The sequence below is a fragment of the Punica granatum genome, chromosome 3, assembly GCF_007655135.1.
Source record: "Punica granatum isolate Tunisia-2019 chromosome 3, ASM765513v2, whole genome shotgun sequence".
NCBI classification, from domain to species: domain Eukaryota; kingdom Viridiplantae; phylum Streptophyta; class Magnoliopsida; order Myrtales; family Lythraceae; genus Punica; species Punica granatum.
This window is the reverse complement of record NC_045129.1, coordinates 8,237,259-8,260,546: the sequence shown is the minus strand read 5'-3', so window position 1 is coordinate 8,260,546 and position 23,288 is coordinate 8,237,259. Positions and strand designations below refer to the sequence as shown.

The following is a 23,288-nucleotide window of genomic DNA, read 5'->3' as shown; positions in this document are numbered from 1 at the left end:
CAACTTTTTTGTTCCATAAGCCAGCCGGAGTTACTCCAATTTATTGGGCGGACTCGTCGAATAATCCAATTCGATTAAGCTCGAGTCCAGCAGTACTCGGGTCATAGTCTTTGTCAAAAGAAAAAATTTATGAAGGTTATCGATGGAGGCCATTTGCGGGGTTAGGCATGATGCGGACAAGAGTGATGCATGGCTGGGCTCGATGCTGAGCCAAACATCATCTGGCAATCTGGCAGGAGCCGGACCGGGCCACTTCTCCAATCCATGGAGATAATTAGCAGCTTACTGTCTGTCAAGTGGACCGACCGCATAACCCGCATGAGTACATCGAGTATAAAACTCGGAAAAGGTGCTCTTCTTATTCACGGTATGCTTCCTTGCCTCGTTGTTTTGTCAGTAGATTCCATTCTCTTCTTCTTCTTCACATTGATGTAGACTGTAGACAACTGTCCATGTTCATTATTAAAAGAATGCGGACCTTAAAATTACCCGAAAAATGATTTCAACCAGTGAATCAGATTCTGCATTTTCGTCAGTTTACCAAATTCATGGTAATAAAAAGCGATGCCTGGTCTCATCACAGAAAGGTTATTCCCTGGCTTATCATTTAAGCAATCTTCTGTAAAAGGAGAATGGCGGTCAGTTTTCTTAGTTTGATCAATGGAATTAATTACTCTGTTCAGGTGCTCTCAACTGATCATCCCCTTCAACTAATGATCATCATCATTTCATCAGTTCAATCATTCCCAGTTATATATCCTGATTCCATTCACGGAATTCCTAGCGGAGGGTCGAGTCCATGGAAACGGTGCTGACCACTGTAGGGACAAAGGTCCTAGAAAATTTAGTGGATCAGTTGTTGCAGGTCATTGTTGATGCCAAGAACAAAGCAGTACCGTACACGGACATCCTCGATCGGATGCAAAAGAGGGTGATCGCCATAGCTCCACTTTTCAAGCAGATTGAGGAACTGAACACCACCCTCAACCGCAGCAATGATGAGGTCCAGAAGCTGGTCGACCTCCTTCAGAATGGCCAATTCCTGGTGAAGAAGTGCACTGAGAAGGTCCGCTGGTGGAACTGTGGCTTCAAGAGGCCGTCCTATGCTGGGGAGCTCCTGAAGCTCGAAGAGGAGCTGAATAGGTACTTCCAGGAAATTGTGCAGCTGCAGCAGAGAAGGGACCAGATGGAGATGTTGGTGAAGATCAATCAAATCCATGCTACTTTCCCCGAGACAGGGGGATATGGTAAGTATAATGAAGGCCAGCAATGTGAGGAAATGCAGAGAAGGAGTGAAATGGAGATGCCGAGGAAGAAAAATCAAATCAACTCCACAGTCCAAACGATGAGGGATAATGGTAAGTCCAATTGTCGGGAATTATTAATTCCACATGAAAAAAATGAAAAAACAAATGAGGGTTCACATCAGAATTGGTATTCATCATTTATCTGTTTAAGTGGAAATGGGTCTAAGCCCAATGAAAATTCAATAATGATAAAGGTTTGGAATGTGTGATCCCTCCTCATTCGAGGATACGAGTGCACATAATGTAACTGGAACTGCGAAAAGGAGGCTGAATGAATGCTGAAAGAGGGGAAGGGACAAAAAACAGAGGCTTGCGCCTAACTTCTTAGGGATAGCAACTCCTGCTTCCTCTCCATCGCCTATGAAGATTAGCAAGCTTTCTATTGGGCGTTTGCTCTTTAGAGTGTGTGCTTCAGTTAGCAATCAAAGACTTCGGAGTTTAAGCAAGAAAAAAACTGAAAATTATGTGAATTTTGGATAAAATGAAGCAACAAGGATTTTAAATATTCCCACCTTAAGCCTTGATCAATTCTCAACATTTCTTCCCACTTGATATGCTGATTTTCAGATTTCATTCACTTGATAATATGCGAATTTTGGTTTTACAGGTTCCAAGTAATCTCTAAGTTTGAATTTTGCTGGGCCATTTTACGAACCAAATTTATTTTGTCACCATTTCTTGCACGCTGCTGCATGTGAAGGGAGTATTCTTCAACACATATAACATCCGATTTCAAAAGTACGAAGACACAGTGAATCAATTGCAACAGTGGAACAGCATAGCTGTTAAAGATTAATCGATTTCAAAGCTTCGACCATAGTCACGAAACAAATGGCTCAACTTCCTCGTTCCATAAACCTGGAATTGATGGGGTGGACTTGTTGAGTACTCCAATACGAATAATCTTGAGTTGGGCAGAACTGGCTCAGAGGCCTATGCTACAAGCCTTACTAAAACAGAAAATTTATGAAAATTATCAAGGTAGGCCATTTTCAAATTAAGCTTGAGTCGAGCAAAAGCTAACCAGGCTGGCCTTGAGGCTGAGCCAAGCCTCATCTGGTACTCATCAAGGGAAACCGAGTCCAACCACGTAGAGCTCAAGGCAGTTGAGGATAGCTTCAACCCAAGGTCAGGCCTTGAAAAGATATTATACTTGATCAAGCTAAGCAATTTGGTAAGAGCGAAAACACTGGCACTCCAGAATGATAATAAAACCGAAGAAAAAATGCATTTTATTCAATTCATCGAGAGAATTTGCAGCTACTGCATCTCAAGTGGACCAACCAAATAACCCATTTAAGTACATCGACTAGAAAACTCAAAAGAGGTGCACACATTTTACATGAAACGCTTTATTCCCTGATGTAGGATAAAGGTTTCTGAGAGCTCACTCTGCAAAGTGATTCTTTTCCTTCGTGTTTATCAATAGATTCCATTCCTTTCTTCTTCACATAGTAGTAGACGGTAGACACCGTTCCCTGTTCACTACAAAAAGAAGATGTGGACCTTAAATTCCCTGGGAAAGAAATCAAATTATGAATCAAATTCTGCGATTTTGTCAATTTTCCATTTCATGGAATAATGTCTGGAGTTTTTTCAACGCAGAAAGAATATTCTCTGGTTTATCATTTAAGCAATCATCTTCTGTGGGAAGAAAACTCCCTGAGAAGCGGTCTGTTTTCTTAGTTTAATAAATGGGAGTTCCAGTTTTTAGGCGCTAATTATCAGTCTTGCTGTTGAACATTCCCAGTTATATATCCTGATTCCATTCACGGAATTCCTAGCGGAGGGTCGAGTCCATGGACCTGGTGCTGACCACTGTAGGGACGAAGGTCCTAGAAACCTTAGTGGATCAGTTTTTGCAGGTCATTGTTGATGCCAAGAACAAAGCAGTACAGTACACGGATATCCTCAATCAGATGCAAAAGAGGGTGAACTCCATAGCTCCACTTGTCAAGCAGATTGAGGAACTGAACACCACCCTCAACCGCCGCAATGATGAGGTAGAGAAGCTGGTCGACCTCCTTCAGAGTGGCCAATCTCTGGTGAAGAAGTGCACTGAGAAGGTCCGCTGGTGGAACTGCTGCTTCAAGAGGCCGTCCTATGCTGGGGAGCTCCTGAAGCTCGAAGAGGAACTGAATAGGTACTTCCAGGAAATTGTGCAGCTGCAGCAGAGAAGGGACCAGATGGAGATGTTGGTGAAGATCAATCAAATCCATGCTGCTTTCCCCGGGACAGGGGGATATGGTAAGTATACTAAAAGGCTGGCAATTCCTATTACCGCGAATATATTACTTTTATGAGTCCTTGTTTTTTTCTCCCTCTTTTTGGAGAAATGGGCATGGCGTGTTGTAGTCAAGTTTGTAGGCTTGAGGTTTCTCGTAGAAATTAAGTTGGACTTTCCAACTTCCGGGTAAGATACAGTCATACCTATTAATTCGTCCTAACATGTTGCTTTAGCGTTTAAGACATTCTTTCCTACCCAAAGCAAAGTACATATTTACTATTAAATTATCAAAGCCTTAAGATTGTAAGCACGAAAGCTAAAAGGTTATGGGAATTTATAATAGAGATGCTTTCTTTCTAGGATAGACATCAGAACAAAAATTTTTCTCCTTGATAGGCTTTGAACATTCGTTAGATCATTTAATTTTATTTTCTGGGGTTGCAGGTGGTTGTGCTGTTCCTGAAGCACCAAAATTTGTAGTTGGACTTGAAGTACACCTTATGGAGTTGAAGACACGTCTGCTCACAAGTAATGGTACTCGAATGATCATAGTATCTGCTTCTGGAGGATGTGGGAAGACTACTCTTATTACAAAGCTATGCCACGATGAAGAAATTAAAGGTTATCGCTGATTCCTGAAGAAGCTATATCTTCTTTTGCCAGGAAATTATTTCCCGGAAAATTTTCAGATTTCATTTGCTTGATATGATTAATTTAGTTTCAATATTGTTCTATGTTTTCACTAACCTATATTTTCTTAGGCCATTTTGGAGACCGAATTTACTTCGTGACCCTTTCTCGGACACTTCAAGTGAAGCGGATCGTACAAAGGATTCTTCAACAAACGGAACAGCCGGTATCAGAATTTCAGAGCGATGAAGACGCTGTGAATCAACTGGGGCATCGGCTGAGGAAAGTGGCAACTAAGGGTATGGGCTGCTGCTTCTTGTCTGTCCCTACCCTAAAGAAATTCAAATGTATGATATTTAAAGCCTTCACAATATTCTGTTAAATACGAAATTCAACTCAGTTTTTCTATTCTATTGGACCAAATAACAAAATTTTTATCCCCTGCACTAATCCCAAATGAATTATTTATTGTTGATTCGGTTCTATTTCAATTCCATTATAGTGAATCTAAAGCAACAAATAAGTCCTATCCTGCTGGTCCTGGACGACGTTTGGTCCGGTGCAGAAGCCTTCTTAGAAAATGTTCAGTTTGAGATAGAAGGTTATAAGATTCTCGTGGCATCAAGGTCTGTGTTCCCAAGATTTGGGTGCACGTACCCCCTGACAGGATTGAACCATGAAGATGCGATGAGGCTCTTCCATCTAGCTGCAGGCCTGCGAGATGCAGAGACTAATATACCCAACGAAATTGTGGAAAAGGTATGCCCAAAGATTCTGATGGTATCATATATTAATGACTATATGCAAAAGCATCTTCAGAACTTCGTTGAATCATCCTGGTGATTGAAACATAAGCGTAATACATTGCTGAAGCATGTGAAAGAGAAACTGCTGAGATTAATGAATTGTTAATGAATCCACTTTACTTTTGCTGAATTTTCTTTTTCTAAGCATGGATTCCTGTTGTTCATTGGGGCATTCAGTATATATTTTAAGTTTCATCAACTGATTGTTCCTCTTGAATATGAAATTCTTGATTATGAAACAGACTGACTAGTATAAGTACATTTTCTTTATCAAAAGTCGTTCAGTTCGAGAATTTTGTTTGGTGGATTTGATTGGCAGATTGTCAAGGGCTGTAAGGGACTGCCTTTGGCCCTAATGGTGGTGGGCAGATCACTATGCAGTCAGCCGCTTGCAGTTTGGAAGAAAAAGGAACAAGAATGGTCCAGCGGCAGCTCTAAACTAGGGACTGAGGAAGACATCTTCAACTGTCTCCGCATGAGCTTGGATGTACTGAAAGATAAGGATCCTATCAAGCAGTGTTTCCTAGACCTGGGATGCTTTCCTGAGGACCAGCGGATCCCTGTGACTGGGCTTATTGACATGTGGGAGGAATTACACGGCTTTGATGGAGATGGTGTGAGCGCCATGGACACAATTTACAAACTCTGCCACCGGAATCTCACCAGTCTTACTCTCGTAAGGTGAATGACGCTCACGGCGCAGCCAGGCTAATCTGACCATGTCATACCAAAGGAGCATTATTTTTAATTTTTGGTGTTAGGCTATCCTAATGAGAGATCTCCATCTTTCACAGGGGAAATGCAAATGAGGTTGATAACTGGCACGGTGGGCAATTCGTTACGGTGCATGATCTTCTCAGAGAGCTAGCCATCAACCTGGGTTCACAGAAGGAAGATGGACTCACTGAAAGGCTTATTATAAGCATCGCCAATGGTAACTTCCCGAACTGGTGGAAGGATCAAAAGCTTCACCCCACGAGAGCTCGGCTTCTATCTATCACTACAGGTCACTTTCTCTCTCCTTAAGTCACTATCAATTAACCGGAAGTTTAAAACATCAAACGAAGGCACCGTACATTTTTCTCATTTAAATAACCAATCTTTGCAGATGAGACATTCTCATCGGAGTGGCTCAACCTGGAAGCCCCTGCAGCTGAAGTACTCATCCTGAATTTCCAGTCGAAGAATTATACTTTGCCTGGATTTATTGAAAAGTTGGAGAAATTGAAGGTTCTTGTAGCGACAAACTACGGCTACAGCCCAACTGAGTTAAGTAACTTTCACCTTATTGGTTCTCTATCCGCCCTCAGGAAGATCAGACTGGAGCATGTTTCAATCCCTTGCCTCGGAAAATTCCCCACACAACTCAACAATCTCCAAAGAGTATCGGTGGTGATGTGTAAGATAGATGCGGCATTTAAAAATACCAACCTTTGTTACGTGCTCCCAAATCTGGTGGAGATTAATATTGATTACTGTGATGATTTGGTGGAATTGCCTGAAGATATATGCGAGCTCTCCCTTCTTCGGAGGCTTAGCATCACCGGCTGCCATAACCTGTCTTCGCTTCCTGAAGCAATCGGTGAACTGGCCAATCTGGAAGTTCTAAGGCTTACTTCTTGCACAGGTCTAGAAATGTTACCTGAATCAATCGGGAGCCTCAGAAAATTGACGGTGCTCGACATTTCAGATTGTTTGCACATGGATAAATTGCCCCATCAAATTGGCAATCTGCACAGCCTGCAAAAGCTGTACATGCGGAAGTGTTTAAGTTTGCAAGGGCTGCCTGAGTCGATGGCGAATCTCCAGCAATTGAAGGAGGTCATTTGTGATGAAGAGAGAGCGAATCTCTGGAGAACCTTTGAAAGGACACCAAAGATAAAGATAACCAAAGAAGACATAAACTTGAACTGGTTATAGTCTTATAGAATCAGTATTGCAACTGAACATGTGCCTGAATGTAACCTCTGTACGTAGCCGTTATATGAACGAATGCAAATACTAAGCTTTCTATTCCAATGTGGAATTTAAAACAACATGAGCTGTTGCTGAATCTTGACAAGCTTCGTATGATCAGCTAAAAAACTGGAAAATTTTCTCTCATGCATTACTAACTGTTCCTCTTGTTCCATCCCGAACGGTCGAACTCATGGAGGCCTGGCAGAATTTTAATTCAAGAATTACTGAAGCCAACTGAGCTTTTGTCTGTCTATGACACAGTTCTCCTTCTTGCAGCTGTATGCCCTGGAAATAAATCCTAGGAATAGGTACGACCGAGTGGACCATACTGCTTGAAATGTATATCCTGGAAATCCCCAAACCGTATAACAGTTCGACTAAATAATTTTCCTAGTGCTGTGGGAACGTACAATCAATTTAAAACGGTTGCACCATCAATCCAAAACAAGTTGCTTAAAATTATTGTTGTAAATACCTCCAAGTTACACATATTTTGAGTAAGAATTACACACGTTTCAGGAAAATTACTTGAAGTAAATTAGTGATGGGGACGGACTTGATAACAATGAAGAAGTAGCAGAGGAGAGTAAATTGCACAAAAGATATTCAAGGTAAAAGTAAAAACGCTTGAAGGAAACCATGGGCAAAAGAGGCTTGGCGGTAACTTGTCATTGAGCAACAAATAATGGAGTGGAGTACAAAACGAGTATCGAACAAAAAGAGTAAACCTAATCCTCGAAGAGACTTTCATCCCGAGATCTCACCCAAACATACTCCTCCACTGACTAAGCACTCTTATGCGCCTTTACATGAACGCTCTTGACAGGTATTTATAGAACCCAAATATAAAATCTATCCCCAAATAGAATATTCTGAGCATCATGAAAACATGTCATTGTTGAAAAGATAGAGATTTAAATCTAAAATAATGGAAAATGGAATTGGTCAAAATTCAAGACGCAACTCAAAGTATCTCCATATTGTCTTGCATACTCTAAGACTTCGAGCAATGCAAAACACTGCCTTTCTCAATCTGCACACCAGCTAAGACAATGGGAATAATCTTCAGACCCCGTTGTCTTCTCCGAAAGCCAAAAACTAGTCTTGTCATCTCATGCACACAAACTTCTTGGTATCTAGCATCATTGTAATCTCTCCAAACTGAATTGATTGAGCGGCTAACGAGAACCATGGCTCTGATAATAGTTTGTAGAGATCGACTCAATAACAATGAAGATGTAGCAAAGGAGAGAAGAATGCACACAATATAGAGATTTAAACCTAAAATAATGGGAAACAGACCGAGACAACTCAACCCTAGATTCCAAGTAAATTATTTGCAATAAACGGAAAATACACACAATTCGTACAGTTTTACTTATATTTTTCGTAAATTACATGAATTGTTAGGGAGTTTTGCTTAAATTTTTTCCGTTACAGTTTTAATTGAACTTTTAGTAAAATGTTTAAGTGCACTGTGTCTATGTAGGACTACAATAGGAAAAGCCTTGTCCGTGAGAAATTAATCCATGGTCCGAGAGCAATGCACGCTGTGGTTTAAAACACATTCCTTGTCCTTTCTTTCCACTGATGACAGAAGTGTGCATTGTACCTGGCTGGACCATGGAACACTTCCCTTCTTGTCTGGCATATGGTCCCTACCAAAGAATACTCATTCCTAAACGATTAAGAAAAGGGGGAGGGGGGAAAACAGAACACGCGTAAAGTCAAGGGAACTCGGAAGATTCAGCTGCGGAGACTCTTCCTGTTCTTCCCACTTGCTACAGGGGCTGCAAAGGTACTTCGGAGAAATCGAAGGTTCTTGAAGCAACAAACTACGGCCACTGCCTGACCGAGTGGAGTAAGTTTCATGTCATTGGTTCTCTATCCACGCGCCCGGAGAAAGATCAGACAGGAGCATGTTTCAATCCCTTGCCGCAGAAACACACAATTCTGCAATCTTCAGAGAGTATCCGTAATTACGCGTGAGATGCATCAGGCTTTAAAATTCGTGATGGGAGCCTCTCTTACGTGTTCCCCATTCTAGTGGAGATTAATATTGAATTCTGCTCAAAGGTCGAAGATTAGATATAATCTGCTTGAAGCTGTTGTGGACGCATTACATTTACTAGATATGGAAGGAACGTAATGCTCGTATTTTTAATAGATGTGTTACATCTCCTTCTGTGTTAGTGCAGAAAAATCAGGATGAGATGAGACTGAGATAGTTTCTGTTGTACCAAATGTGTCTACCTAAAGTCTGTACAGTCGACTATAGCTAGGAGATTGGGTGTTGTTGAAACGTTACCGTAGCTGGGCTGGTTTGCATTTTATGCCATGTGTTTGTTTGGGCTTCTTGGGTGGGTGGCTTGTGATGCATCTTTAAATATTTCTTTTCTGTGATTAATGAAGTTTATGCCACTTATGAAAAAACAAAATATTGATTACTGTGATGATATGATGGAATTGCCTGAAGATATATGCGAGCTCTCCCGTCTTCGGAGGCTTAGCATCACCAACTGCCATAATCCGTCTTCGCTTCTTGAAGGAATCAGAGAACTAGCCAATTTGGAAGTTCTAAGGCTTATTTCTTGCACAGTTCTAGTTAAGTTACGTGATTCAATTGGGAGCCTTGGAAAATTGACTGTGCTCGATATTTCAGATTGTTTGAGCATCCACGAATTGCCAAACCAAATTGGCAATCTATGCGTCCTGCAAAAAACTGTACATGAGGAAGTGTGATTGAGTTTGCGGATGCTGCCCGAGTCGATGGCCAATCTCAGGCAGTTGAAGGAGGTGATTCGTGATGAGTAGAGGAAGATGCTCCGGAGACCCTTTGACATAAGACCAGAGATAATTAAAAAACCCGAAGAAGACATCAACTTTAGTTGGCTATCAAATCATTGTCCAGAAATGAATCCCCTCAGGGGCAGATTTGACCGGCCACCTCCACCACAGCAAATGCTGACCAGATATTCCATTGCTTAATACTCTTTTTCCTAGCGAACCAACAGCAGTAAATGCTTGCTTGAGAAAGATTCAACTTTTAAGTAGGCCATTAGAAAATTTCCATCTGCGGAAATACACATCTTTGAGTTTCCGGTTCATTAGAACAAAAGAAAAATGCCGTCAACACGATTGATCTGGGAAGCTTCGAGACCGCGTATTGCTATTTCGCTTAAGTTGGAAACTTCAGAGCTCCCTCTTTTATATAACCAGCTCAGGAAGTTTTTTTTAGAAGGCCGGAATCTAATTTCTCTAGGATTTTTTTCATAAGAAAAGGCGTTGAAATCTTTGATCTTCACGTTATAGGTTTCTAAAAAAAGCTTAGCTCTGTCCTAGCTCCTAATTGTTCACTCCAAGAGGCTGCTGAATTTTACTTCTTTGAATAGTTCCCTGTCTGCCCATACCGTGCTCTGTTTTTTGTCCAGGTGGGTTGAGGTCGATATTCATGGCGGCTCAACTTATTGGAGGGGCCGCCTTAGGAGCAGCTCTTGGGGAGCTGTTGGTGCCATGACGGAAGCTTTGAAAACCACTGCGCTGTTCAGCTCCCTTCTTCGAAGCCTTAAATACAAGCTGACACCTATACAACCAATGATCCAACAAATTGATGAGTACAACAACTTGTTGGACCGTCCAGCGGAAGAAACCGAGGAGATCATTAAGCTGATGAGGAGAGGAAAGATCCTCGTAGAGAAATGTTCGGAGATCAGCCGCCTGAGATACTGGAAAAAGAACCGTCTGACCAAGAAGTTAAACAAACTGGACAGGACAGCAGCATTATGAGGTACCTTGGGGTGTATCTGCCTCTTATAACCTCTAGCGACATCAAGAAAATACTCCTGGAGATGAAAGATCTGCGCAATGACATTAAAGGCACAGTTTGACACGAAAAGGTGGCCGGCATTGTTGGATATTGTCTCAGAGCTGCCGTGTCTTTGTTAAACGTCTGTAGTTTCTTTGTTTGCTAAGCAGTTTTATTAATTTACAGTTAGGTCCTTAAGTTGCAGTTACTCTGCTTATAGGGACTTTGTAGCTATTTAAGGAATGTTAGACGTGTGCAGGAGCAGTACTGCAGTTTCTATATACGTTTGAGAGCAGTGTCTGTTCTCTCTCCTTTTATGTTTTGTTTTTGTACTCAAAACTCTGTTCAGCAGAGTGTGAACATTTGTTTCCTTTCTTCTCTCTATCTCTCTATCCTTGTGTGAGTGTGAGAATGAGTTCTACAGAAACACTGCAGAAACAGTAAAATCAATAAGAGGCATATTGGAGGATTTGGAAGCTGCTGGGAGGCTAAAGCCCCCGAATTTGTTGTGGGATTGGATCGAGAGCTCAGGCAGCAGCTCCTTAACGAAGGTGTCTCCGTGACTGCAGTGTCTGCTCCCGAAGGATTTGGAAAGAGTACCTTACTCCAAAATCTCAGTCACCATGTTGAAATCCAAGGTACACTATCAGATCCTACTCGCATCATTTTAGTGCTTACTTCCATGAATCTGCATCATTCTTTGTCTTTTTTAGGTTCATGTTTTTCTTCATTTCCCTAATCATTCGATGAATCTGGACCATTTAGATAACTTGATTACCCCTGAAGCCTGAGGTTGCACGCGGTATTCTCTCCTTTTTTTCTTTTTTTTTTGTTGGGGGGGGGGGGGGGGGGGGGGGGGGGGGGGGTTTGAAGCACATGTTATTCTTTGGAGAAGCAAAACTATCAATATAGCTCTTTTTGTAGTATTAACCCCGTGTAATTTCGCTTTTCGGGCAGTTAAATTCAAGGACGACATCTTCTACATCACTGTATCAGAGTCACCCAATTTCACAGTGATGGTCCAGAATATGATCCGGCACAAAGGTTATGACAAGCTGGACATCCCGACTGATGATAATGCAGCCGAGCAGCTGCGGCGACCGCTAATGCAAATTGGGCAGCATCCTGTTCTGCTTGTGTCGGAAGATATTTGGCCTGCATCGGAGCCCTTGTTGGAGAAGGTTGTTTACAAAAGGATTCCAGATTACAAGATTTTGGTAGCATCGAGGTTTCAATTTCCAAGCTTTTCTCATGGTCACCAGTTAAATCAACCGGAGGAGAATGGCAATTGGGTCCCTCTCATGAAATGAATATCACTTGGGTCCTTTCTTACATCAATTCCGTCATTTATTTCATCAATTTGGTTTTATTATATCAATTTCGTCCTTTATTACGTCAATTTTGTCCTTTTTATATGTCAGTTAGGTCCTTTCATCGTGGACCCTCTAAACTTATGAGACCCATCAATATAGTCCTATGATGAGACTCTGTCAACTGTCCAAATAATTTAATTATCAAATAGATCCCTCCTTTTTGAATTTATTTTTCATATATATATTTTTTCTTTTAAGTACGAAAGGAAAAGGAGGGAACCGAAAAGGAACGGAGAGATCCATTGAGGACCCCCACGCTAGGCAAGCGACCTCCCCGCTCCAGATGCCTTACTAAATAGAGAGGAGGAGCTCCCCCTAAAGTCTTCCCCCGCTGGCCACTTCTTCCCTTGGGGGGAGACTGCCGACCAGGGAGCCCCTCGATAGAGAACGGGAGCTCCCCTTGGGGGCTTCCTTGCTAGCGGGGGAGCTCCCCCACCTCTATTCCCTCAAGTCTAAGGAAAATAGCAGCGACCTCTTCCCCGGGGGGAGGTTGCCGGAGGCTCGGGATACCTTAGGCGACCTTTCCTAGGGGTGACCACCGGCAGCCTCCCTCCCCACTTTGTTTAAGTGAGAGGGAAAAATAGAGTGTGTGTTTGTGGGGGGAGGGGGGCTCCCTTGGAGGCTCCCCTCTGGCAGCCTATTGCCTGAGGATGTCGTTGGAGGCTCAGAATCCCCCAGCGACCCTCCATTAGGGGGAGGCCATCAGCTGGGAGCCTCCATGGGAGCTCTCCCTAATCACATAAATTATAAAAAGAAAAATGAAAAAAAGGAAAGAAATTTAAGAAATGAAAAAGGAAAGGATGTATTTAATGTTTCAAGATTTTCTTAACAACGCTTAACAGAGGGACTTAATTGATGTACATGAGGAATGGAATTGATGTAATGAGGGATCAAATTAATGGAATAAAGGACAAAATTGATGTAGCAAATGATTTAATTAACATAAATTTCATAAGAAGGACCCAAATGATGTAACTCATCCATACCGTGAACAAAATTGCCATTTTAGTCAAATCAACTAGGCCATAGAGATGCTGAGAAGCTTTTCCGTCACTCAGAAATACCAGATGGTGGAAGTGGAACCTCTGCTGCTCCAGATGAAGTTCTCATAATAGACAAGGTGGCTTTCTAGCAGTTTCGTTTACAATTATCTATAACTGGACATGACAAAAATATCTAATAATCTAATGATCATACTTGATTTTGTCGCAGGTCGTGCGATATTGCAAGGGATTGCCATTGGTGCTGATGGTAATTGGAAAGTTGCTTTGCGGGAGACATCCTTCGATCTGGAAAAGTAGACTGCTTGAATGGTGACCTATTATCAATTCAAACGGTGACATTCGTTGTTGTCTCCTGAAAAGTTCAGATGACTTGAATGGCATACCCCTATACAAGGACTGTTTCTTGGACCTTGGTTCATTTCCTAAAGGCCACAAGGTCCCTGCAGGAGCTCCCATTGATGTGTGGGTGGAGCTGTACAAGTTAGATGGGGAAATGATGCATGCCATTGCCATCATCCGTGAACTTTCTGCCAGGAATCTGGTTGATCTTGTGATCACTAGGTATGTCCGCTTTTCCTTATTAACAGATAGGAGTTACTAGAACCGGTAAGGGTGGATACATAAGGAAGAATGACCTAATGGCCTACAACAGACCTTTTCTTCATATTGGGTATGGAGAAATATATAAGAGGAATAGGATTCCCGAACAAAATAACTCTGTTTTACATTACAATTCCGTTCACTTCCTTTTCTCTATCTGGTACGATTATGAGCTGTGCTTTCAAATTTTTCTACTGCAAGGATGAGAACGAAGGGTGTGCTTTTCAAGGAGGAATACTACGTCACGCAACATGATCTTCTTAGAGAGTTAGCAATCCATTGGAACAACACAGGCCAGTGCTGGAAAGAAAAAGGCTAAATATAGAATTTCGTGGGGGACAATTTGCCTGACTGGTGGCCAGATGATCTATTTGTACTGTTTCCCAATGCCCGTCTCTTGTCCATCTCCACAGGTCAGTCAATCCCTCAGTGCACATAAACAGAAGCCATTCGTGGCGATATTTGCTGAATGCATAAAGTTTTAGCTTTCTCAGCCCTTCTTATAACAATCGTTCGGTTGTCTGCAGATGAAATGTTCTCGTCACTTTGGCCCGACACAGCAATTTTTGCACTTACTGCAGTCGAAGTCCATGTTCTGAATTTCAGGACAAAGAGTTATGCCCTACCGGACTTCATTTTAAGCACGCATAACTTGGACTTTAATACTTGCAAATTGTGGGCCGCCCTTGGCAGAAGTATGTGATTCTTCACTCCTTACTAACGTGCCCAATCTAAAGAGAATCACACTAGAGCATATTCTGATCAGCGAGTTCCCTGCATTCAATGAACTGCAAAAAGTATCATTGTGTGAGTGTGAGATCCATCCGAAGATAAGTTACTCGGAACCTCTTGGCATTTGTAGTTCCTCACTCAGTATTTCAGTTTCGAGATGCAATCGGAGTTCCTCATTTGAGAGTGAGATAGGGCCGAACCCACAGAGAAGTTATTCGTAACCTCATTCTGCATTGCCAAATATGACAATGCTTTCAGTTTCAAGGTTCAATCTGAGGTCCACAGTCGTGGTTGGAATCGATGGCTACCACCCCCTCTTTCCCACATCCCGATCTGCTCTCTCCTCTCTCTTTTTTCTTTTTTTTCTTTTTTTTAATTTTCGATTTTTATTATTTTGAGAAATGATAAAAATAAAATAATAGTAAAGATAGGGGTCAAAAGTGAAAAGAAAGAAAATAATGGGCTGGCATTTGAGTACTGCACCAAAGACTCTAGACTTTCAACACAACTTTATCAAATAATTTTTTTACTTAATCAATTAAGTACTTATTTGATAGAATGTTTAAAATTTCAGCACTTAAAATTAAGTCCAAACAAACATAACCTAAGGTTGCTCAACATATCTAGGCTACTCTAGAATCACAACACTGCCGCAAATTGGTGAATTGGTCAATCTGCGCGAACTGGGCATCTGTGGGTTGCCCGAGGCTGTCCGGGTTGCCACCATCTTTATTACCAATTCAAGCATTTGAAATACGTGTTCTGTGACAAAGAGACGGGCAGTTTATTCACAGATTACAAGCAGCAACTCCCCAAGCCCAAGGCCATAGTGACTGAGTTATGTAACACCTTATAAATGATATGGAGCTGAAAGGAGTGCTCTGCTCATCAGGAGGTTGAAAACTGTCCATTTTATGATTCAGTGCTATGCCCTATTAAATTTTCCTTTATTACTTCTTTTTGGTGTATTACAAGGTCATTTCTTTTGCTTCTTGTTGTCATGAGAACGGACTGGGTTTTCTTTTTGGCCTGAAGGAAATACCGCAAATATCTGTGAAGTTGCCGATCCAGAAACAGAGGGCAAGAGAGCGTCATCTGTCGATTGAATTTGCAACATCTAACTTACAAAAGAACAGAGCACTTGCTTTTTCGTCACATGTCACTGCAAGTCTTTCGGGTCGTTTTGGCTCATACGTCGTGTCAGCATACAGAATCCAAGCCACATTCACAACAGGAGCAACTCGGTTCTAATAGGAAGCCGAACATGAACGGAATAGAGCTCAGGATAATTCAAAATCCATAACACTGGACACGAAGAGGCCTACCATAAATTACCATGCGAGCTCAGCTTTCATTAAAATTTCCATTGGACTTCAAAATGATTAAAAAATATCAAAAGCTTAAAGTTATACATATTAAAAGAATTAGTCAGAGTAATAAATTACTTAGATTCTTAATAAATTTTACTCAGAAAATTGCATAAATTTAATTAAATTTTACTTGAATTTTTAATAAAATGTCTAATTATATTGTACAACTACTTTTGTTAATTGCACTATAGAATTTTTAAATTGCATGAGATGTATCCAGGAAATCCTCAAACCGCATAGCAGTTAATTTTAAATTATTATATTCCAAGTCTTGTCCGTGTGGGTCAGCAAAAGACAAAAGTCGTGTCCAACATCGTACTTCAAAATAAATAAACGATTAGAAAAAACAGATGAAACATAACACACGTAAACTGGGAGGGAACTCAGAAGATTCAGCTGCAGAGACTCTTTCCTGCTCCTGCCACTCGCTACGCGGCGCCATATCCTCGGCCTTATAGTTGATTTCTCGAATCAAGTTTTAGCAGACTTCTCTGTTCCATCTGTTGTTCTCTGTGAGTGGGTCTGTCTCCGTTCTTCGCCATTTGGAGTGTTTGAAGGGCACCTCGGCACTGCCGGTCCAAAGGGGCAATCGCCCCATTCATTCAATTCAAGAAGCCGATACAAAGTCGCGAGTCTGAGGTGGAGCATAGGATAAGAAGCGTAGAATGGGCAACCACTCTCCGGTCTCAAATCATTCTTTGACTTTGCGATTTACATATTATGGATAAATAGGGATTGATAGAAAGATAGACACACTGAAGCGCAAACACATACAGACAGGATGGTGATGATGCCATTTCCAGAGTATTACAGGTGCGTTTCGACGTCAGCCCCTTCTTTTTTTCTTTACATTCTGTTTGGTGTCTTTAATTCGTAGAATGGTGGCTTAGTTCGAAGTTCTTGTTGTGTTTTGATCAGGCAGTCGAATACGTTGGTGACCAGTGATCTTAGTTTGCTGGATGCTTTTCACTTGCTCTTTGCTGCTGTCCTGGAAGCGTCGAAAACCGATTCCATATGCTCTATCTTCCGAGGCCTCGAATCGACCCTGCGGAACCTGGAGCCTATGGTCAAGGACAGAGGCTCGTTGAGCCTTCCAAAGGAAAAGACCAGGGAGCTCGTAGAGCTGATGAGGAAAGGCGAGGCCCTCGTTGGCAAATGCTTGATGAGGAGCCACCGGATCTGCTGGAACAAGCACCATTATGCCAAGAAGTTGCGGAAACTGGAGGATGACATTTTAAGGCTCGTTCGGGTTTATGTGCCTCTACGAATTTGTCTGGATAGCAAGGAATTACTGCTGGAGGTGAAAGATCTCGGTCTGGAGGTGAGGAAGCTGAACGATTTTATGGAAGAAGAGGTTCGGGGCAATGTTAAGAGAAGTGAAGGGTTTGAGAGCTGCGAAGTTCCTAAAGAACCTAATTTCATGGTCGGATTAGACGACTCATTTCGTCAGCTTAAAGGACAGCTGCTTAAGGGAGGTGTATCGAGGCTCGTCCTTTCCGCTCCCAAAGGATTCGGAAAGACCACCTTGGTCAAGAAGCTGGGTCATGATGCAGACATTGAAGGTATCACAATATTTTGCCAGTTTCTGTCATACCAGACTATGCGCTTTATTTCGCTCGACAGATACAAGTTGAGTCATTTTCTTATTGGAATCAGAACTCCTTATCTGTTTATGTGGACAGGCAAATTCAAGAACATCTTCTTCATCAACGCGTCAAAATCACCCGATTTCATGGTAATGGTTCATAAAATGATCCAATCCCATCATAAGGGTGTGGAGGTACCTGATATCGAAACTGAAGCTGATGCTGTCTATCAGTTGCAACTACTGCTCACACAAATGGGAGACGGTCCTGTATTGCTGATATTAGACGACGTCCCATCTCATTCAAAGTCCCTCCTTGAGAAGTTTGTGTTCAACAAACTCCCTGATTACAAGATTTTGGTGACATCAAGATTTGAGTTCCCGAGTTTCGGACCTGCACATCAGTTGAGCCGATTGAATCATGAAGATGCCCAAAAACTTTTTCTTCACTCAGCAGTCCCTCAATTCGGGAGCCCTCAGGCTCCGAACGAAGATCTTACCGAGAAGGTATTTTCTTTGTTTCCTTCCAATCTGTACTATGTGCTGCCCATCCATCGACTTGCAAATGCCCGAAGTTTTCCCAACGTACATACATGTGCTTCAGATGCTTTTCTATGATATACACAAAAGAATTATGATTGTTATCATTACTCAGCAAGAGATTTATATACAACTTCTCCCTATCATCCAGAACCAAACTGACCCGAATTCATATTAAGCCACAGTGATAACCAATACTGACAACCATTTTACTTGATTTGTCGCAGATGGTAGAACTCTGTGATGGATCACCTCTGGCACTTACAGAAGTCGGGAAGTCTCTCTGTGGGAAGCATCCCTCGATATGGAGAAGCGTACTGCTTGAATTGTCTGAAGATCCCTCACTTATGGATTCAGGCAGCAATATTCTCGACCACCTTGGAAGAAGTAAACTTGGATGACTTGATTTTTATCGGGGCCTTCAGTATCCATCTTTTCCTGCATTCAAGTATTCCTTAGCCAAATGGACAAACTGGCTGAAGTAGACGAGCCGCGCCTAAAAAGATGACTGGGCCTGTCTTTCCACAATCTCTCATCTTTCAGGAAAGAACAGATATGTGATTCATGGCTAGATGGAAGCTGCTTTTAGAGTCGATGATAATTGATTAAGTGGACATTTCATGTAGTCATATTTATCATTTATACTTTGTTTTAGTGAAAAGCGTTCAATGTACATAACAATACGGAGGGAATTGGAGGGAGATTGTTATTCCTCCAAATCAATTCATTCAAATTGGAAATCTTTTTACTCGAATCAAGATCGCACCATTCTTTTCACATCAAACGAACAAATTCCTTGGTTTGCAGAGGTATGTGCGGAAGAATAGTATTCTCCTATTGACTGCTCTTCTTCCAAATCCCTTCCGTTGAATACATAAGAAGTCTTCCTGCATACATACCCATTCAGATTCTACATTTCATATGTCAGTTGGTGAAGAATTGTATCTTAGACCCAGTCTTGGTAGAGTTTTAAGATTGAACAATACTTGGAACAAAGAAAAATCAGAGGCTCACCAAGATGGAGTCGATCTTATCGATCGCAAGTGGCGTTTATACCACAATGAGATGGCACAATGCAAGTGGTGGGATGACCATTCTCATAAACCGATCAGATGCATCTGTGCAGTCCTGCCTGTTCGATGCATGATGAGGCGGGTCGTGAACTCGTGATGATCACTGAGTAATAGATACTTCCGAATTTGACATTTGCAGCCAAAGAAATTAGACACCCTCACGCGACAGTAAGCACGTAACACAATCTTTAAACGGAAAAGAAAGATGCAGCTCAAAATAATCATAGCCTTTTATTGTTATCTACTGCATTAAACTTTATTCTCTTCCTAGACATAGCCTGATAACCATCCTCTTTATTTCAACTTCTTTTTTTTTTTTAGTATTTATCTGATATCCGAAAACCCAACAAGTCATGACTAATCCTGTTTAAGTCAAGTAGGTCTATTAAGGGGTAGAACTCTCATAATTAAGAATTTTTTCTATTTATTAGATTCGAATCCGATATCTTACTTAAAGAGAATAAACACCGAACCTTTGTACAGTTTTTTTCTTCTTTTAAGTGCAATCACGATATTCTCGGCCTACTATCTAAGAACATGAAACTAATCTCGTGTGGATATCGATTTGACCCTACTACAAGTTGCTTCCATATTAACTTCTATTTGCTTTCCCTCTGTTGATACTCATGAAATTGTAGTTATGGAACCAAGGAAGCTCCCAATCGGGTCAGAGTGCAAAAAAGTAAGCTCCCAATCCCGGCCGCCTCTGTCCCTTGATTATTTTTTTTTGACGTTTCAATTTTTTTTTTACGTTTCAATTGTGTCAAAAAAAATAAAAATAAATAAATTAAAAAGTATATATATAAATAAAAGGAAGAGACCGAAGGGGCAGTGGTGGCCGAAACCGAAACCTCAGCCATCACCATTCCCCTCTCCTCAGTCGCCCATCCTTGTCTATCATCTTCTTCCAACTGTCTGTACCTAAATAGGCTCATTTTGCAACCCGAAAAATTTTGGATGTACTGCTGCAAACTAGAAAAAAAAGGTTGTTGACCGAGTGGATTAGCAAAAAAGAAAAAAGAAAATCAGAATTCTCTTTAATGGGACTATATTGTATTTTGAATTCCAAAATTTTTTATATGAATTTGTTTTCCCCACCTTTGTCTGTGATTTGTAGGTTGACCGAAAATACTGATCTGTTGACCAAATATTGGAAAATGAGTAATTCAATTTTTTGTAAAATACTTTCCCCTGACAAACGGAGTGTTGTTCTCTTTTACTGAAAAACAGCTGAAAAAGAAGAAGCAGAGTAGAGAGAACGCAGAGAAAAAAAACAGTTCTATTTTTGAGGAAGAAGAATAGGATGTGCTTTCATTGATTAACTGCATTATATAAAAACAAATGAGCTGAACAACCTCAGCTATCTTTTCCCACTAACTTAGCAACAACTTAACTGCTTCCTAAATACATGGCCTAGTGCTATGACTGATTCAACTAAAGCAACTGAACATTAAAACAAAATATCAAAAATAGAAATTGCAGCCTTGAGACATAACTGACAAACTCCTCCTGGATCAAGAGCTGCAAACACCCAACTTGTTCCTTAATGTTTTAAAACGACCAGCACTAAGGGACTTAGTAAATATATCTGCAATTTGGTCTTCTGAGCTGCAGTACAGCAGCTTTACTTCACCTGTCTGCTGCATTTCTCTAAGAACATAATACTTGATCTTGAAATGTTTGGTTCTTCCATGAAACACTGGGTTCAATGAGATGGCTAAGGCAGCTTGATTGTCTACAAACACTCCTGTGCTTCCCTCTTGCTTTAAATGCAAATCTTCCATCAGTTTCCTTAGCCACACTGCTTGATTCACTGCTGATGTAGCTGCAATGAACTCAGCTTCAGCAGTCGATTGGGCAACCAATTCTTGCTTCCTTGAGCACCAAGAGAAACATGCTGACCCAAACATAAAGCAGTAACCAGATGTGCTCTTCATGTCATCTAATGAGCCACCCCAATCACTATCAGAATAACCGAACAGCTCAAACTTCTCAACTCTGCTGAACTTGATCCCAAATGCAAGTGTTCCCTTCAGGTATCTCAATACTCTTTTTGCAGCAATCATATGAGTTTCACTGGCACAATTAAGAAACCTGGATAAAACACTTACTGAGTACATTATGTATGGTCTAGAAGAGGTGATATACATCAAACATCCAACTAAGCTCCTGTACTGCTTCCCATCTGCAGGGTTTCCTCCATCCATCTTCTGAAGTTTCTCCTTCTGGTTCATTGGAATGCTCACACTCTTGCATTCCTCCATATTGAACCTCTTTAGAACCTCCTTTACATATTTCTTCTGGCATAAGAACACCTCATTCTGTCCCTGCTTGATCTCCATGCCCAGAAAATAATGCATCTCACCAAGATCAGTCATTTCAAACTGATCCATCATGTCTCTCTTGAATGCTTCAATTAGAGCAGCATTACTTCCCGTCACCAACATATCATCAACATAAAGAGAGACTATAACCAGTTCAGTTTCAGATTTCTTCACATAGAGGGTGGCTTCACTTAGACTCTTGATGAAGCCTAAGGTCAGTAGATAATCATCTATCTTACTGTACCATGCTCTAGGGGCTTGCTTCAGTCCATAAAGAGCCTTCTTCAACAGATAAACCTTATCTTCTTGGTCTGGAATAATGAAGCCTTCTGGTTGTTCAACATAAATTTCTTCTTCCAACACTCCATTCAAAAATGCTGATTTTACATCTAGTTGAAATACCTTCCAATTCTGCTGGGCTGAAATGGCTAGCAGCATTCTAATTGTATCTAATCTAGCGACAGGTGCAAATGTTTCTGAAAAATCAATTCCCCATACCTGAGCATATCCCTTCACCACCAATCTAGCTTTGTGCTTATTTATCGAGCCATCAGGATTGAGATTTGTCCTAAAGACCCACTTGACTCCAATTACTCTTCTATTAGTAGGCTTCTCAACCAGCTCCCAAGTCTGATTCTTCTCAATCACGGCCAATTCTTCTTTCATGGCTTCTATCCATTTTTCATCATTCTTAGCTTCCTCAAATCCTGCAGGTTCTAGAACAGCCACATTGCACCTCTGGTATATATTAGTCAAAGATCTCGTACCTCTAATTGGAACATCATCCACCAGCTCAGTAGGGTCAAGTAGAACCTGTTCTTCTCTGGTCCCCTCCTTTTCTGTCCAGTCCCACTTCTCATCTTCTAAAAATTGAACATCCCTGCTGATAACAACCTTCTTCGTATGTGGATGATATACTCTATAGGCCTTAGATATCAAGCTGTAGCCTACAAAGATTCCCTGCTCACTCTTCTCTTCCAGCTTGTTCCTCTTTACCTGTGGAACATGAGAAAAACATAGGCAGCCAAATACTTTCAAATTCTTCAGATTTGGCTTCCTATCAAACCAAGCTTCAAATGGTGTCTTTTTCTCCAATACTCTCGTAGGCAGTCTATTTAGCAAGAACACAGCAGTATTTGCTGCTTCAGCCCAGAACTCCTTTGGTAGAGACTTCTCATGTAGCATACACCTCGTCATCTCCATAATGGTTCTATTTTTCCTCTCACTTACTCCATTTTGCTGCGGTGAATATGGAGCAGTGAGCTAATGCTCTATCCCAGCTTCCTCACAGAAATTATTGAACATTTGAGAGGTGTATTCAGTCCCATTATCAGATCTAATGACCTGGATCTTACAGCTACTTTGATTCTCCACCCAAGTCTTAAACTTGAAAAACACTTCAGCAACTTCAGTCTTTTGCTTCAAGAAATAAATCCAACACATTCTAGTGAAAGCATCAATGAAAATGATGAAATACCTGCTACCATTTAATGAGGGAGCTGATTGAGGTCCACACAAATCAGTGTGAATGAGCTGCAACTTTTTAGTTGCCCTCCAGGTTGAGTTTCTGAAAGGTAACCTGGTCTGCTTGCCTGTTAAGCAAGCTGTGCATGTTGATCTCGGCTCCTCCTGTCTTGGTAATCCCATTGCCATGTCATTCTTCTGCATGTATTGCAGTCCTTTGTCGTGGAAATGCCCCATTCTCTTATGCCATAAATCAATCTCACTAACCTGACACTTGAATGCCACTTGCTCTTCTTCTAATGGATTCAGCGAGAAGCTCTTCTTTTTCATCTTTATTTTGAACAATTCTTGACCTTTTGAGTCGAGAATCAAGCATTTGCCCTCTTCAAAAAACACCTTGAATCCCTTTTCTAGCAGCTGCCCTACACTCAGCAAGTTTTGATCAATGTGAGGCACAAATAGCACCTCTGATATCAGCTTAACTCCTGC

The 23,288-nt window shown here is 41.3% G+C and overlaps 3 protein-coding genes and 1 pseudogene across 4 annotated transcripts; all 4 read left to right on the top strand.

Annotated features, from left to right (window-relative positions):
- The first annotated feature begins 227 nt into the window (after positions 1 to 227).
- LOC116200740 (protein DA1-related 5-like) lies at positions 228 to 2,159 on the top strand. Its single transcript, XM_031531611.1, has 2 exons — positions 228 to 367; positions 684 to 2,159. Exon 2 carries the CDS (start codon positions 800 to 802, stop codon positions 1,514 to 1,516), a length of 717 nt encoding a protein of 238 aa, XP_031387471.1. The 5' UTR covers positions 228 to 367; positions 684 to 799; the 3' UTR covers positions 1,517 to 2,159.
- Positions 2,160 to 2,676: 517 nt separating this feature from the next.
- Positions 2,677 to 7,006, top strand: LOC116200738 (probable disease resistance protein At5g66900). Of its 2 annotated transcripts, none has more exons than XM_031531603.1 (7): positions 2,677 to 3,554; positions 3,979 to 4,155; positions 4,296 to 4,463; positions 4,667 to 4,923; positions 5,290 to 5,651; positions 5,765 to 5,976; positions 6,079 to 7,006. In XM_031531603.1, exons 1-7 carry the CDS (start codon positions 3,107 to 3,109, stop codon positions 6,888 to 6,890), a joined length of 2,436 nt encoding a protein of 811 aa, XP_031387463.1. In that variant the 5' UTR covers positions 2,677 to 3,106; the 3' UTR covers positions 6,891 to 7,006. The 2 variants fall into 2 exon arrangements, with proteins under 2 accessions (XP_031387463.1, XP_031387462.1); XM_031531602.1 differs by having other exon boundaries at positions 4,296 to 4,511.
- A 3,084-nt stretch (positions 7,007 to 10,090) lies between these two features.
- LOC116200343 lies at positions 10,091 to 14,910 on the top strand (annotated as a pseudogene).
- A 1,279-nt stretch (positions 14,911 to 16,189) lies between these two features.
- On the top strand, positions 16,190 to 18,696 carry LOC116201931 (probable disease resistance protein At5g66900). The gene is made up of 4 exons (XM_031533396.1): positions 16,190 to 16,626; positions 16,732 to 17,375; positions 17,496 to 17,905; positions 18,166 to 18,696. Exons 1-4 carry the CDS (start codon positions 16,595 to 16,597, stop codon positions 18,337 to 18,339), a joined length of 1,260 nt encoding a protein of 419 aa, XP_031389256.1. The 5' UTR covers positions 16,190 to 16,594; the 3' UTR covers positions 18,340 to 18,696.
- The last annotated feature ends 4,592 nt before the right edge of the window (positions 18,697 to 23,288 follow it).

What these genes read in the sequence shown, in the direction of transcription:
- LOC116200738 (XM_031531602.1), top strand. Translation starts at nt 3,107, where the DNA reads ATGGACCTGGTGCTGACCACTGTAGGGACGAAGGTCCTAGAAACCTTA. An exon ending in CCCCGGGACAGGGGGATATG is followed by an intron (nt 3,555 to 3,978) that starts GTAAGTATACTA and finishes CTGGGGTTGCAG; the next exon opens with GTGGTTGTGCTGTTCCTGAA. An exon ending in CCACGATGAAGAAATTAAAG is followed by an intron (nt 4,156 to 4,295) that starts GTTATCGCTGAT and finishes ATATTTTCTTAG; the next exon opens with GCCATTTTGGAGACCGAATT.
- LOC116201931 (XM_031533396.1), top strand. Translation starts at nt 16,595, where the DNA reads ATGGTGATGATGCCATTTCCAGAGTATTACAG. An exon ending in CCATTTCCAGAGTATTACAG is followed by an intron (nt 16,627 to 16,731) that starts GTGCGTTTCGAC and finishes TGTTTTGATCAG; the next exon opens with GCAGTCGAATACGTTGGTGA. An exon ending in ACGAAGATCTTACCGAGAAG is followed by an intron (nt 17,906 to 18,165) that starts GTATTTTCTTTG and finishes GATTTGTCGCAG; the next exon opens with ATGGTAGAACTCTGTGATGG.
- LOC116200740 (XM_031531611.1), top strand. Translation starts at nt 800, where the DNA reads ATGGAAACGGTGCTGACCACTGTAGGGACAAAGGTCCTAGAAAATTTA.